The sequence below is a fragment of the Peromyscus californicus genome, unplaced genomic scaffold (genome assembly GCF_007827085.1).
Source record: "Peromyscus californicus insignis strain IS unplaced genomic scaffold, ASM782708v3 Scaffold_13__1_contigs__length_99412109, whole genome shotgun sequence".
NCBI classification, from domain to species: Eukaryota; Metazoa; Chordata; class Mammalia; order Rodentia; family Cricetidae; genus Peromyscus; species Peromyscus californicus.
This window is the reverse complement of record NW_026294424.1, coordinates 70100065-70117230: the sequence shown is the minus strand read 5'-3', so window position 1 is coordinate 70117230 and position 17166 is coordinate 70100065. Positions and strand designations below refer to the sequence as shown.

At 41.8% G+C, this 17166-nt stretch overlaps 1 protein-coding gene across 7 annotated transcripts in view; it reads right to left on the bottom strand.

Moving 5' to 3' along the window:
- Exoc1 (exocyst complex component 1) overlaps positions 1-7942 on the bottom strand; it is a 46604-nt gene extending 38662 nt beyond the window's left edge. For 4 of the 7 annotated variants that reach the window (XM_052735209.1, XM_052735211.1, XM_052735210.1 and 1 more), the window contains exons 1-2: positions 7796-7942; positions 2643-2776 (exon numbers count right to left, since the gene is read on the bottom strand). In XM_052735209.1, the coding sequence (XP_052591169.1) occupies positions 2643-2766 (124 nt within the window). In that variant the 5' untranslated portion in view covers positions 2767-2776; positions 7796-7942. The remainder of the gene's footprint in view (positions 1-2642; positions 2777-7795) is intronic. The other 3 variants (XM_052735212.1, XM_052735214.1, XM_052735216.1) reach the window with 1 other exon arrangement.
- Between the last annotated feature and the right edge of the window lie 9224 nt (positions 7943-17166).

Here is a 17166-nt window from a genome sequence, read left to right as displayed (position 1 = left end):
ACCACTGGCTTAAGGAATATTTGGAAAATGTACTTACTAAACTGCACTTGCTAAGCAAAAATCTGCCAACATCCCACTCCCCAAAACTAGTCCAGCCATTCTACTTGCTTCTCCTGCCAAGTTTTCAAGGAAAAAATAACTTCAAACCCAACTATTCCAGTGAGAAAACAAGGCATGTGCCCTGATTTATTTAATAACTGTGGTTAAAGAGTCAAAGGTAGCAAAAGGAAAATTACATATAGATAATGAACATGGATGCAAAAATCTTAAACAATATCCTGGCAAACAGGGTATTTATAAAAGACAACATCATTTCCTTTCATCAAATCTTACATTATCACTGGTAACAGCACACAGATCTAAGGAAGATTACCTCATAGCAAATATGACAACATGCAGAATTTTTAGAGAAAACAGCAAAGCTTATGAAAACAGAAAATCACCATGTTCACAGACATAAACATATCACTAAAAAACGCACGTTCTCTACAACTTGAACGATAGGTTAAAAACAATCCCAATCAAAACCCCAACAAAATCTGGAACTTAAGAAGGTGATTTGAAAATTAAGGTGAAAGAGTAAAGAACAAAATAAAACAAAAATGAGATATAAGGTAAAACCCTGAAATACATACATGTACTCATGTACATAGACAGACAGACACATACAAATACACCAAACTCTCTAAGACATGAGTGAATCAAAATCTTTACAAAATAATGCAGTAGAAGCCATAAAGCATCAGATTAATTTTATTTAATGACAATTATAAATTTCTTTCTTTTTTTTTATTAAGAGATTTTCTATTCATTTTACATACCAACCACAGATTCCTCTGTCCTCCCTCTTCCCGGTCCCTAGAATTCCCCCCAACCCACCCTCCATTCCCACCTCCTCCAATTTCATTAAGAGGAACCATAAAAAGTGCAAAGAGAAACCACAAACCAGAAAGCATGCAGCCACATAATAGAAATACCTATGCAAGTAATAGATCTATCCTACAATATGTATCCAGATAATAACAGTAATAAAAAAAACTGTACAAATTCATTTAAGGACAACCAACCCAACAGGAAAATGAGCAAAAGACTTATGTGGTAAACTTCATAAGTAAAGTAGATGGCTAATAAATTCATGAGAAGATGCTCAGCCTCATCGTTAATTGGGAAAGTGCATTTTGAAACCACAATGAGATACCATGTCACCCCTGCCACCCTGGCAACAATTAGTCTGTCAGAAGCAACTGCTGCTGAAGGCATAGAGAACTCAAGAGAACCGCACTGCTGTGGGAGTGAGAAGGAGAATCCCCTTTAAAATTGAAAGACCCTAACCCTTCAGGCTTACACCCCCCAAGCCCCAGGAAATAAGGAACTAAAAAGAAAACTAGTTCCAAGGGCAAGCTGACTCAATCAGTATTCAACCACCCCTGCAACAATGTAACAACGTAAAAAGATTTCTGTTAAGAGATGTGCTCAACTGTGACTGGGATAGTTGCAAGTGTTCCAGGAAGGACCACTGTGACCTTTGTGTAAACTCCACTCCCGCCCTGATACCCCCCTTGAGGTTTCAGGAAGAATGTACATGCGGACGTGACTGTACCCACTCTGTGATCAGACAATGATCTTGTGAAACAAAATTGTATGGGAATTGTAATCTTACGCTTTTACGGGTTTTTCCTTTAAAAGCCCCCATGTGGCTGCAGTAAGATGCGACTCTTGCTCTTTGGAGCAGAGTTTGTCCATCTGTACAGTCGCTTTAATAAAAACCTCGTGCTGTTGTATCAACTGGACTGCAGTCTGGGTTCTTGGGGTGCCCACTTGAGACCCTAAACCTTTGGGGTCCAACAAAAATAACTGTATATTAGAGCAGAATCCACATCTAAGTATCTGCTTTAAAACAATTTTGGTGTGTATAGCAGGAGACACCCACAGATGAGCTGTCTAAACAGCAAAGCCTAGAAACAGACCACTGTGGACCCCTGGAGGACACTCCCAGTGGAATACGCCACAGCAGTGACTAGGAAGAGACTAGAGCCTTGTGAAAGAACAACATCCAAACTTATGGCCGGGTGTGGTAGCAGATTGCAGAGACAGGTGGAGCTCTGTGAGTTCCAGGCCAGGCCAGTCTATGCAGCAAGCTCCAGGACAACCCAGTGAGACCCTGTCTCAAAAAGTAAAACAATAAAAAACTCCAAAACAAAACAAAATTCTCATAAATGTACTGCTGAATGGGAGGGGTCACAAAGAATTATAATTCAATTTATTAAAAGTTTAAAGACAAGCAGAACTAAATAGTATATAGTTTGAAATTCTACCTGGGGAATCTGGTAAGACTCGGGAGGCAGACACCTGTTACTGGAGAGCAGAATGGGGTGAGGAAGACAACGGGACCCTTCAGAGATAATGGAGCTGTCATCTTACACTAGGTGCCGACTGTCTCCCTGACTTGTCATCTACCTTAGATACAAGTTATAAATTTTTTCTTACACCCACTCGATATTCAATAAACACAATGAAAAATTAATTTGTCAGTTCAATAATTTTCTCAAGTTATAGAAACAATGGAAATATTTTTTAAAGGAAGGAATGCTCCTAAGGAATGAAGGAGTACCAAGCACATATTTTTGCTTATACATGCCCACCTGTGGCACACAGAAAACAGTTCTTCTTCTTCTTGCCCGCTTTGCAGACATTCACGATGCTCAGCAGGCGCTCATCGTTTGGTGTGAAGATGTCTCTCTGTAACGCGTGCTTGATCGCTGTCATCTTTACTCAGCTGCAGAAAATTTAGAATCGAGGTATTGAGCTCATTATCAAAATCACTGCCCTCCCTCATAAACTGTTCCATTTCTGACTCAAATGATAAATTCTTCATTAATAAATACATAAATATATGATATATTAATATATGTACATCATAAAAGCACAAGGCTACAAGTTTGGAAGCGAAATCAGAAAAATCAGCATTGTCAAAGTCAAAAAATGTTTCCAAGTGTTCAACAACACATATATATACACAGACACAGACAAATAACCCTAATACACACATGTCCATACACACACATACAACATAGTACTGGGCTGGGGCAATAGTTCTGTGGGTAAAGTGCTCCCTCACAAACACGAGGACACAAATCCCATCTTGTCTGCTCTCTAGAGCTCACACAACAAGCAGTGCGTAGTGGGGCCTGCTTTTAGCCTAGTACTGGGGAGGCAGAGTCAAGCAGATCCCTGGGGTTCATTGACCAGACAACCTCACCTATTGGTGAGGAATCATGTCTAAAAGAGGGGAGCAGATGTGAATGGCGGAATGTTTTCCTTGAGGAAAACATGTGCAGCTGCCCTTTGGCTCTCATCTAGACTCAGACCAGAAACCAAACCATTCTGTACCATTGCGCACTTGGGAAATGCAAATGAAATCCACAGTGAGATATCTACTACTTTTCACTGTTAGGAAGCTGAAAATCACAAGGACACACAACGGCAAGTGCTCCTCTCCCAATAGCTGGTGGGATTCTTTAGAAAACAGTGCAGCAGGGGCTTCAAAAAGTCATGCATGCGAGCCGGGCGGTGGTGGCGCACGCCTTTAATCCCAGCACTCGGGAGGCAGAGCCAGGCGGATCTCTGTGAGTTCGAGGCCAGCCTGGGCTACCAAGTGAGTTCCAGGAGAGGCGCAAAGCTACACAGAGAAACCCTGTCTCGAAAAACCAAAAAAAAAAAAAAAAAAAGTCATGCATGCAACCACTATTATCATCCAGCACACAAATGCCAAGAGAAATGAAAAGATCTTCACAGACGAACTCACATGTGAGTGTTCACAGAGATATGACAACCACCCTATAAGTGGAGAGGCACCAGCTTCAGGGCCCTGTAGATACCCAAACCTAGAGATGTCTAAGGCCCTACATAGAATGCTATAGTTAATAAAATATAACCTATAGAATTGCATCATCTCTAGATTACTTACAATCCCAAGTGTAATGCAAATGCTATATAAACTTGTTATTCTGTATTGTTTAGAGAATATTAAAAAGCAAAACAAAACTCCATACATGCTCAGTACAAAAACCATTTTCCCCCAAATATCTTCAGTTGGTGGCTGGTTGAATGACTGGATTGGAACCTGCAGACACAGAGAAGGTGAACTACATTTTGCAGTAGCCAAAAAATAGGAAAAACCCAAATGTTTATCAATGGACAGATAAGGAAAATGTGACACATTTAGGCTGTGAAAAATAATAAGAATGAAGTAATAAGAATAATAATAAAGTAATAAGAAGAATGAAGGCACAATAAATCATAAAAACACTGTGCTAAGCAAAAGAAACCATGTACAAAAGACCATACATGGTAGGCCTACATTTATAACAAATATTTAGAATGGGAAAAAATTCATGAAGACAGAAAGATGAGCAGTTGTCAGGAGACAGGAAGAATGGGAACAGCTGCTACGGGGTGGGGGGGAGGCAAGTGTTCTTCACTTAGTGCGATGGTGTAAAAACTTGTGAACACACTAACGATGAAGGGACACTTGAAGTGGGGAAATCTTGTAAGTGAATTATATATCAAATCCTTGTAAAAGTAGCTTTCCATTTCCTTGCTTCTCATCCAATTCAGTCTTTCTTCAAACACTAAGCTAATTTTCAAAAATCTTCAATTTTTCATGAGAATAATTTAAATGGTTTTCTTTCTATTTTTCAGTGCAAATGTGCCTATGACATTAATTTCTTCTAATTATCATTTCGTTCAACGGTAAAGGAAGAAAACACTAGCTTTAATTAAGTACATTTTTATAGAACAATGACTTCTTCATAGAACTTCCACAAACTGTGTCTCTTCTACATATTACTCTGTGAAGCTTCTATCTGCATTCCAACTGCAGAACTTTTTTCTCATATAACCCACACCTTCTGTTTCCATCCTTCATTCACCTCAGCTTGAGCCTTCGTCGTGTGACTTCTTTCCCAGGCTAGCCTGGAGGTGGTCCTCGGATCCATCCCTTTGATGATTTTACCACTTGCAGACCAGTTTATCCTCACTTATCAATCTCCATAAACTGGGTTTCTTCTCTACTTCTCTACGGCCACTAGCCAGTAGAAAAAGCCATGGCCATCACATCACTGCCAGTCTCTAAACCCAGTCCAAACTGGCTTTCAAGCCGCCCAGCAACTCTTCACCACTACCTCTGATGACTCCTTCCCCAGTCCCAACACTCTAGTTACTACTCTCCTATCCTCAACTCGAGCGTCAGTCTTCTCCCTCTGGGGAAATGGCCACCCATCCCAGAGAATAAACCAGGAAGCACAACTCTTCCTAGTGCTCTCTTCTCCCTCTCTGCACACTCACCCAGCCTAACCTCCACTCTATTATAGTGTCCATGTTACTAACCCCTCATCCTAGTTAGGGTGACTATTGCTGTCATGAAACACCACGACCAAAGCAACTTGGGAAGGAAATGGTTATTCGGCTTACACTTCCACATCACAGCTCATCATTGAAGGAAGCCAGGACAGGAACTCAAACAGGGCAGGAACCTGGAGGCAGGAGCTGATGTAGAGCCATGGAGGGGTGCTGCTTACTGGTTTGCCCCCCATGGCTTGCCCAGCTTGCTTTCTATAGAACCCAGAACCACCAGCCCAGGAATGGCACCAACCCGAATGGGCTGGGCCCTCCTCTATCAATCACTAATTAAGAAAATACCCGTACAGCCCAATCTTAATGGAGGGATTTTCTTAATAGAGGTCCCCTCCTTTCAGATGACTCTAGCTTATGTCATGTTGACAGAAAACTAGCCAGCACACCCCTTAGTATGTCCTAGGGCCTGGATGTCACATTACAGCTCTATTCCATCTTATCCCCAACCACACTGCACACCTGCACACCGCCCAGTATACTGTCTGGCCCCTGGGCTTTTGGTCACTTTTTCCCTTTTTCCGAAATTCTTTTCACTGTATCAAATTCCAACTTGCCCCCAAAGATTCTGATAAGACATTTTCTCTTCTTTGAAGCCTTTTCTCCTAGGAAACTTCCTTTTCTACTGTTTGGTATTTCACCTCTCCTCTGACAACAGCCCTTCCAAACTATTTTCTAGCTAGTACACTCACCTCTATTAAAAGTAGTTCTCTGTTGGCAAGGGCCTTATCTTACTCAGCTTTATATTCCTAGCAGTTGACCAGAGGCACACAGTAGGTGCTTAGTAAACACTTCAGTGAAGTAATACTGTATTACTTCAATAACAGATCAGGGACAGTTCCCTCAAAGTTGCCTCTTTCCAACTTCCACATCAGTAAGCAAATACTCAGGCTCAAAATTTGTCATAATTGACCACTTCCTCCATGTCAAAATGAAATCTGTTGGCATATCCTGTGACTTCTCCATCTACATACAATTTATTCTTCCTCAGCTTTGTTGCCAACACATCGACCAAGACTTACTACGTCTATGGAACAGCACCTGTTATCTCTTTTTTAGGTTTCTACAGTTCCGACAAAGAAGCAAATACCTTTTAAAAAGTGCTTGTCACACCACACACCTGCTCAATATTAGCCTAACGTTCTCAAACCAAGCCTTTCATTCAAAGCACTTGTTCATTTACGGCTCGAAATCTTGGCTTAAGCACTTTCCCAGGCAGGACGATTTATCTTCTCACTATCCAAACCTACATTTCTGGGTTTGCATGAAGTTGATTCAATAAAGATCTTAACCCACACTAATCTTTCACTTAAATGTCGACAGCACTTACTGCATTTACTAGACAAGTGCTTGCTATCTAAGTGGAGTCATCGCCTGGATCTCCACAGCCATCTCTGAAAGGAGGAGGAGTGCTCTATCACAGGTTTGTGGGTTAGGTACTTAAAAAGAAACAAAACAAAACTCTTGATGTAACCTGTTTTACCACAACAGTAAAAACTGGTCAAAAGAACAATTAATAACGGCCAATGCTCACCATACTAAAGACTCAGTGCTTGGGAAACGGTCAAACACGAGAGGGTTGGTCATAACTCATAAAAGAGTTAGACATAATTCAACAAATATTGCTACTTGCTAAGTGCCAGGCAGCACTCTGGGGTTTAGGGGAGAATCTGACAGGCATGAATGGGATGACGTAGCTACGTGACAGTCAGTCTTTGGGGCTAGTAATGAACTCTCCATTGTTTACAGAACGTTTCAGTTTGCCAGCAAGTCAGTTTATAGTGGCCTTTACAGCTTTTTCCCAAGTCCCAAACCCATGTCCACACTCAGTCAGGGTTCTCTTTAGACCTTCGCCTTCGAACACCCCAAGCCTGCACGTCACAGATAGCTAACACCAGCGTTCATCATGGATCTTGTTCCCTTCGGTTCAGTCGGGACATCATTACACTATGTGTCAGTGCAAATGCCTTCGTGGGGTTGGGCCCATCGACTGCGGAGACCGAGAGCTGTCATCCAGAAGAGAAAACTACTCAGCGACTGAGCAATGCACTTAAGAAGAGATTTATATCGGGCCCGGTGGAAGCCCTGTCACGTCCTTCTCTCCCAGGGCACGCTAATTTGGCAAAAAAAAAGAAAAAAAGAAAAATAATAATAATAATCTGTCCCGGATGGGCGGAACCGTGGAAGGAGAGACCGGGCTGCCTCCCGGCGCCTTCCCCCAGCGCCCAGAACAACAAGGGGTGAGGACGCAGCCGCAGATCCGCATCCCCGGAGGGGAGCAGGGTGGGCCGGGTCACCTGGGAGCGGCGGACCCGGCGCGGACTGAACGGCGCCTCCATTAGGCCACCACCTCCAGGACCGCGGTCCCCGGCGGGAAGCTTACCGCGAGGCCCCGCCCGGCGGAGGCGGGTGCTCCGAGACCGACACTGGAAAGGCACCGGCAGCGACAGCCGGTGTGGACCGCTTCTCATTGAGCGGGGCTGAGAAGCGCCCAGGGCCCGCCACTTCCCGGATCCGGTCACGTGACTGCTCCGCACCGGAAGTTGACCTTGTGGAGACGGAAGTGGAGGCTGTGGCGGGGGTGGGGGGAAAAAAGAGACCAGCCAATGGACGTGGAGGAGGCGGGACATCACGGGGGAGGGGTCTCACTGTGGGCGTGGAAAAGGGCAGGGGCGGGGCCTGCAGGCGCCTAAGCCAGTGGTTCCCAACTCGTGGGTCGCGACCCCTTAAGAGTTCAAAAGACCCTTTCACAGGGTCGGATACCAGATATCCTACATATCAGATTTTTACATTATGAATCATAACAGTAGAAAAAGTGCAGTTATGAAGTAGCAACAAAAATAATTTTATAGTTGGGGGGTCACCACAACATGAGGACCTGTATTAAAGGGTCGCAGTGTTAGGAAGGTTGAGTGTAACCGGACTATAGTTGAGAACCACTGAAACAGGCCAACTGGAGGAGTTGATATGGTGGTATTTCCTTTTCTCTAGAAGTACCCATTTTGGTACTTGTGGCAATTCATTTGAGAACTCATTAAACGTTTTCTCCTTTGTTATGTAAAACGCTGTTAATTCTAGAATCTTGGGATCAGAGTTTGGGAGCAAGCACTTCTGTGAGTTGTCAGAAGCTATGAAAGTGGAACTTAAACATCATTAGTACCCTTAATTTTTTCTGACTTAATTTCCATAAAAACCTAATGAAAGGACCAAGCAGATGCCATAGTGGGCTGTTCAGTCTTCTCTCAGAGATCAGGCATCAATTTCAGTTTCCTGAGACTGAGCAAGCAGTTTCTGGGAGAGCCATGAACAAAAGACAATCACTGATGCCCCTGCTAGCAGGGTCAGGGAGACAGGACCCACCAAGCCTGGGCCTCTGAGTCAGCCCCCACAGTCAGTACGTGCTAGGCCAGCCAGCCTCCAGAGCAGCTCAAGGACAAAGCCTGGGATTTGTCCAGGCCTGCCCAAACAATGGATAACTGTAACACCCAACTAACTCTAGCCAATTAAAAGTTACAACAATAAAAAAGACTTTGCTTTTGCATCGAATTTGGTCTCTTGATGGTCTTGGGGGGACTTGAGGTACAACACCTAAGGTCTAGAACCATGGCACTTGTGAACTTCATATTCTAACTGGATTGTGCAGATCTGCTTCTTGGGTGCTTTTAGGAAACTGGATCCTCTCTGGCTCACATCTGATACTGAACCAGAATCTTCACTTTAAGAAGATGCTTGCTTCCGTGTGAGACTGCTACATTGATTCCTCAGAAAGCAAGCTGGGAGTGATTCCACCAGGATACAGTGGAAACATTGTCAGTTTGTCACTTTGTATTTCATATAGAAATGAACCAGCTCGCAAAGACAGCACTTAACCTGGTGGCGGTGACCAGCTCTGATCAGCAAAAAGATTCTGGGATTGCTGTTACACCACATCAGAACGGAGGAGTCAGGAATTAAAACAACTAATCTGGGATTATCTCGGGGGCTCTGCACCCAGGGAAAAAAAGCTCACGAGGCAATTATAACAGCTGTGGCCCAGTGGGACAAGGAAAATAGAGTCTGACGCTGTATGTTACCTTACCCTAGAAACAATCCAGAGCCGCTAGTGAGAGATGAGCAGTGTTGGAGGGATGATGAATACCAGTACGGCCTTAACAGAAGTGCACCGGTGAAAACTGAAGAGCTTAGTCACGAACCCCCTTTTTATTAATTTCTTGCAGATTTTGTGGCTGGTCATCACTTTGAAGGGACACGGATGAAGCCAGGATTTTGAACTGGAAGACAAGTGCTTCGTTAGGCCACATCCCACACAAGGACTGAGTGTCTGGAACTTTGATTCCAGGTAAAAAGGGCCACTCAAACATGAATCCTGTCCCCGACGGAGGTCACAGGGAGGTAGGACTAGACAAGGTGACGTGAAAGAGGGAAAGCAAAGTGTCTGCTAACAATTACCTGAAGATGGAATTTTTGAAAAATTAGGAGAAATAATAGACAGGGACCTGTTTGTTGTGGAGATTAACATCTCCTAGTCAAGGCTACTTGGGATGATTTTCACAGGATCTAGTACTATGTTTGGGACAAATGGTCTGGTGTTAGGGCAGCTTGTATGACATCCTTTCTGGGCAACATAGGCAAGTGGTGAGTACTATAATTTTGTATTCAGTGCATTCCAACGTCCTTCCTTCTGGGAAAAGTCTAGTCACTTTTCTTCACTCTTCATGGAGTAAATTCATTCTGACATCCCTGCTTCCCCATCCTTCTAAGTCTCAGCACCTATTCAGCTCTGTCCTAGCATCTTACCCTCATGTGGCATAGGTCATCTTCAGGTCCAGGAAGCACAAAGGCGGTGTTAGAACTCACACCACATGTCCTTGCCAAAAACACTGAACCACAAACTGGGGGCTGTCATCGACTTTCCTCTGTTCAGCCTTACAACTGCATTTATTCTTCTGATCTAAAGCTCTCTATATTTATTCTCACATACATTCCACTTGTTCCTATTGATGAATATTAGCCCTTTTTTTATTTTGCAGTATCTTTTGATGTAGCATAGTTCAGTGATTCTCAACATCAGATGATTTTTTTTTTTTTACTCCCTGGGGGAACATTTGACCATATTTTGAGACATCGTTGGTTGTCATTACTGAAAGAGATCTGCTGACATCTAGTGGGTAGAAGGCAGAGTAGGTGTTAAACGATCTATAACATTAAGAATAGCCCTTCTCAACAAAGAACCATCTATCCCAAAATGCCCCAATTGTCCAAAGGGAGAAACTTTGTCCTGGTTCTCTCTAGAGCAGTGATTTCAGTTTCTCACAGAGGCTGTGCTGGGGTAGCTTGGTTTTGAAGTTAAGGCAATGGGGAAGGGACATGAAGAAAATAAAGTTATATTATGAAGCAATTTTCTTTGCAACTTTTCCAGACACGGGGAGACTGCTCTTCATTCTCAGGAGGAAAGAGATTATTGTCATTGAGGGTGAAAAAAGTCTGAGGGTTTAAGTGTGAAGTGTACACATTGTCCCCATTCTAGACTTCAAAGACCCATTCCTTTTCTATTAGGGCACTGGCCTTGATATAGATGATATTCTCAGGCTATGAATTTCGATTTTCTTGAGCTTCTGTTTCTTTTATGATTAAATACTGGGGCTGGGTTTCATCACAGCCTCAGAGTGCTTCCACTGGCCTAGAGGCCCTCTGGCTTTCGTAGTGAGCTCTGATTATGTGATACTTTGGGAGAATCTTAGAGATATGTCTTACAATTCTTCGCACGTGAAAAAAGAGAAGTGTTCAGCCGTTGGCTTTCCCTGTCACTGCTCGACATTTTGCCACCTATGACCACAAGTGGCTGGAGGGCTGAGTTGTGCAAATATTCCAAGCCATGGTGCAATATGACATGCCGGGGAGTGAGAGAGGCAAGCTGTTGTCATATCATCCCTGAGGAGTGATATGACATCATCTAGCTAGCTGATGCCTATAACCGGCCCCTGCAGCAAGCACCTAGACAAAAAGAACGGAGCTAGCAAGGTGTTGGGTGCTACACAAGGAGACGGAACTTCTGGCCCCTCAATTGTCTCTTTGAGGTAACGGTTTCTCCATGTTTTCAGCTGCCCAAATCAGTCCTCACCTCCTCTGTAGCTCTCATCTTCTACATCTGGTGATTGCAGAAATCTTGTTCTATGTCCAGCATGTATGCCGAATCTAACTACTCCTCAGTCTTTTCACGGCTACTCCTGGATTTCACTATGACCTGTCCCTTTTGAGTTATTGCACATCCCTTTCCAGTCACACTTGGGTCAAACACAGGATGTAGTGTTTGATCTAATTTGCACACGGGGCATTTGGGAAGGATGCCACGGCAAGCCCAGACTCGCCTCCTAGAAATGTAAGTAAGCCAACATAAATATGACTAAATCCATGTGTTTACCATATTAACTTTTATTGAAAGTCAGATTTCCTGTTAAGTATGCTGAATGTTTTAAGCTTATATTCCTATTTTATCCCAAGAGGTATTAAATTATGATTTGTTTGTATATTATTCAGCCGGAGAATGTGTTCTCACATAAATTCAGAAATCCATATTTAAACCATAAAAAGTACTTTTCTGGAAAGTGGCATTTAAGTTACATAAAGACAGAACCCTTCTTAACTAGCGACAGATAGTGGACATAAAGTAGTAGAAACCCTGTGGTTGGTGAACTCACACAGATGTGGGTTCAGATTTGGTTTCATCCTTCACCCCAAGCTGACAGCCCCTTTTACACAGCCATGTTCCCTCTCCTTCTCCCTGCTCTCTATTTGCGTATATGATATTTCCTTTCAATAGGATTTTTGGGGTAGAGAGTTTTATAATTATTGTTGTAAGATAAAAACTTATTATGCAGCCCTATAATATGTGGGAAGCAATGGTGTTGATTAATAATCTACTGGCCCAAATTTTGTCCAAGAAAGCAAAGATGTTCACTCACAGGCTTGGTTTGATCCCCTGGTGGGTGGAGTATACTTCCCTGTTTCAGACTTTGGGTTTGAATTGGTTTTGACCAATGGGATTGCTAGTGGACCTGACATGAGCAGAAGTTTGGAATGTACTTGAAAAATAGGCTTGTCCTTTATGTCTTTGGCCACATGTAAGTCCTTGGATCTTATAATACTAACGATCCATTTGTCATCATTATGATATTTAGATATTGATGAATGGAGAAAAGTGTAAGGACGTGTTGTATTTCTCTTGTCTTCTAGGAGCTGTACTGCAGATGACAGCAGAGAAAGGAACATCGTCAGGGAAGAAAAATCCCAAAGAATAAGTGAAGGAGGTGTGACAGAGCCCGAAAACAAAGTCGAGGATCACTTGAAATCTCTCTCTGTTACAGAGATCTAGAGGGCTGGGGAACAGCTGGAAGAAAGAGATAATGCGTTAGCCTAGAATAACCGTAGCGCTGGATGATGAGGAAGTGCTCCGAAAACCCATGCCCAGATGTCCAAATATTAGTAGGAATTAACGTTGTAGTGTGATTTTGGCTTCATTCAAGGAGTGTGGTAGACAAATCATACACCAAATGATAATGTCAGTAAGAACCAAGGATAAGAGAGAGACTATAATCACATAAAATCAAAGAAGTGGAGACCTCATACTTCTAAATTTTACTTGTAAATATTAATATAAATTCACTAACATGATTTTCTGTTTTCAAAAGCAGCCATGCATTTCCTAGTTCTGTTATCTTTAAGCAAAGCATGTGTGATAAGCATCCCCACCTGCTAGGTGGTCACGAGTTTCTTCAAGAGGACCCCATGCAGGAAATGGTGTCTGCAGTCCACCCCACATGGTAAGATGCATGCTCAACATTATCAGTTGACCTGCTTGTTTAAAGGTACCAACAAACAGCTCTAGGGGCTGTGTGCTTATTTTAAAAAGATTCTTATACTTTTATTGTGTTTCTATCTTAGTTACTGTTCTCTACTGTGAAGAAACACTATGACCAAGGCAATTTAAAAGAAAGCGTTTAATTTGGGGTTTAATATCAAAGAGTTAGTCTACAACAGGCACGACATTGAATCAATAACTGAGAGCTTACACTTGATGTGTAAGATGGAGGCAGAGCGAGAGAGAGAGAGAGAGAGAGAGAGAGAGAGAGAGAGAGAGAGAGAGAGAGAGAGAGAGAAGAGGGGGAGGGAGGGAGAGGGGGGAGGGAGGGAGAGGGAGGAGAGGAGGGAGGGGGAGGGGGGAGGGGGAGGGAGGAGAGGGGAAGGGGGAGGGGGAGAGAGGCGAGGTGGGGGGAGATATTGGGCCTGGTGCATGTTTTTGAAACCTCAAAGCCTACCGCAGGGACACACCTCCTCCAACAAGGCCACACCTCCATCAACAAGGCTGCACCTCCTAATCTTTATCAAACAGTTCTACGTACTGGGAACCAAGAATTCAAACACATGAGCCTAAAGGGACCATTCTCGTTCAAACTACCACAGTTTCTGAGTATGATTTTAGGTTTGCGAATTCTGACAAATGTACATAGGTGTAACTATTGCCACAATTAAGATATTTCTGAGTATTCAAACAATGGTCGGATTATATGCAAAAACGGAACTCTGACTTACAACCTGCAGCAAGCAGCCCAGGACCCAGCATGCTATGTACAGTAACGGGTCCATGAAGTTACCACAAGTATAGCATGTAGTCTGGATGCCTAGCCAAAAAACCCCAGAGCAATTGGCTCCAAGTGCCTAGGACTTAATAGTTAATGGCTTCTCTGTTTATTGACTCTTCCTTAAATCTTAGGGCCAAACTGAAGAACCCAAATATGTATTACTAAGCAACCACATAAGATCCCCTGCTTCTAATTTTCTGCCCCCACCCCAGTCAGGGAATCTACCCATATCACCAATCAGGGTGTGCTGAAGCCTTCCCTATTTTCTGTGCACTGTCTCATTTTATACACAATAATTTATTCTATTAATCTTCCAAAATTGGATACTTGAGCTCATCTAAACATTTTGCAAACACATGCCTGCTCACATGTCATTTTGTAGATACTCCAATACATCTTTGGGATCACCACATTTAAGAGTCACACACACACACACACACACACACACACACACACACACACACACACACACAATTTGAAAAAGAATGTCAGCTTTCTCTCTCATGCAGTAATACACACAAGGACTTATTTATTTTCCATTTCGATGAAATACTATCAATATTTTGGCTTTTCCCTATAAGACAAGAAATGAGCTCATCCCACAGATAAAATGCCAGTTTCTTTTCAAGCTTTCCAGTGTCATTTGCAATTCCTTCCCTGTGAACTGTCTGCTCATATATTTTTCAATTGGCTGCTAGCCTTTTCTAAACTCCTCAACTTTAGGAACATATGCAGGCTTTGATACAAGTTGCAATTTTTCCCAGTTTGCAATTTGTTTTTGGCTTTGTCTGTAGTTTTTTTATGTGTATTTTATATAGTTAATATTATTTACTCTGTTCCTGGATTTTGAATGATAGTAAGGAAAATTTCCCCCATTCTTAGTTTGTAAAGAGTTTACGTATTTTCCTTCTAGTAGATGGAAGGAGATCCTTTTTTCCTTTTATATGCTAATTATTGTATAGTTCATTTACCATATAACCTACCTATTTAAAGTATGTAGTATGTGCTGTTTATTTATCACATTATTTTTAATTATGTTCAATATATAACATTATATTGACTGTTTTAACCGTATTCGATGTACAAGAAGGTAGTATTAGTTACATTCACCATGTTGCATGATTTCCATTTCTAAAATTTTTCATCACAGAAACTGTGTAACAATTAAGAAATACCTTCATTCCCCTCTCCTCTAGTCTCTTAGCTTTCCTCTATTCTGCCTCTGAATTTATCTACTCCAAATATTTCATAAAGGCAAATCATGCAATAATTGTCCTTTCATTTGTGGATTATTTAACTTAGCATAACATTTTTAAATGTAGCATGCATCAAAACTTGTATCTCTTTAAAGGCTGAATAATATTCCATTACTTGGCTATACCAATTACTTGGTTATGTCAATTCATTCATCTTTTGATGGATGCATGATGTTTTCTTCTTTTGGTATTATGAAGAATGCTGCAAACACAACATAATTGTATGTACATTGGTATACAACTATTTACTCAAGGCACTGTTTTGAATTTCTTGGGTCTGCACCTCTGAAGGAAATACTGAGTCATTTGGTAACTTCTTAGGAATTGCCTGTATGGAATGAGCCGTCCTGAATTGTACATTCTATGACTACTTTTGAATAGCACTTCTCAATTTCTCTTTGCTAAATTTGTTAAAATAAACAAATTATTGGAGCAATGTGTGTTTTACAACTGAACCCAGAATGATGAGGCAATCAATTCCAGTACTTTAAGGGACACTTTCGTACCAGTGTGATTAAGCAAGGGCATTCCAGCTTAAGTTAATTCACTTTGTCCCCACCCAAATTGCAAGGATCTGAAAGGTATCCTGACCAACAAGACCTACATTTCTCTCAGTAAGTCCCCAGTAGAATGTACTCTGTGAAGTCCTGGATCTGTCTGCATCTTTTCTTTGGTCCCTTGACTCCCTGGGGCCAGTTCTTGTACACTGGAAATAGGTTGCTACAGCGCACCATCAAACCCATTTCTTACATGGCCGTAGCATCTATATCCCTACTAGCAGTGGAAGAGGGCTCCAGTTGCTCCACACCCTCTATAACTTTTAACACCCATGTTCATTTCATAAAGACACAGACATCCTAGTAGATGTGAAAGCAGATCTGACTTGACACTTGGGTTTTGATTTACATTTGCCTAAGGACTAGTGATGCTGAATACCTTTCTCGTGTTTGTTGGTTATATATGTATTTGCAGAACCAACTGTCAATGTCCTTTGCCCATTTTAAACAGGGTTGTTTTATGTCACTGAATTCTCTGTGTGTCTAGGTTTCAAGTCGTTTTCAGTCACATGATTTGAAGATATATTCTTTCTTCCAAGGTTTGTTTTCAATTTCTTGATAATATCCTTTGGTGCAAAGAGATCTTTACATGAAGTCTGGTTTACTTATTTTTTTCTTTTGACATTATAAGAACCAAGTATCAATCCCAAAGTCCTCAAGATTTACTCGTATATTTCATTCTAATAATTTATGGGTTTAGTTACTATGTTTAGGTTAATGAGTCATTTAAATTTTTATAGCTGGTGTAAGGCATGTGTCTAATTCAATTCTTTTGTGTGGATATCCAGTTATCCAAGGCTCATCACTTGAAGGGATTATTCCTTCTCCCTTGGATGAACTTGGTAGCTTTGTGTTCTGGGACTGTCCTTATGCTCGTACCAGGCTGTTTTAATTATAATAGTTTTGTAGTGAGTTTCACAAACAGAAAGCGTGAGTCCTCCAACTTTGCACTTATTTTTCAAGGTTTTGTTTGCTTGTTTTTGCTACCAGGAGCCTTTGGCAGTTCTGTAAGAATTTTGAAGACTGACTTTTCCATTTCTACAATACAGGCCATTGGAATTTTTAGAGGAATTATCTTGGATATCAAGAATGTTTTAAACAGTACTGATATCTTCAAAAGATAAAATCTTATTTATGAACCCAGGATCTATTTTAAAGTTTTTTCTTGATTCTAACTTAGCCCAAACCATGCAACACTTCCAAAGTTACCATAGAACACACTGGACCCAAAGTGTCTCAACTGTTGAAGAATTGCACTAAAACATATTTCACTGCAATTCACAAAGCCTCATTTTATTTTAG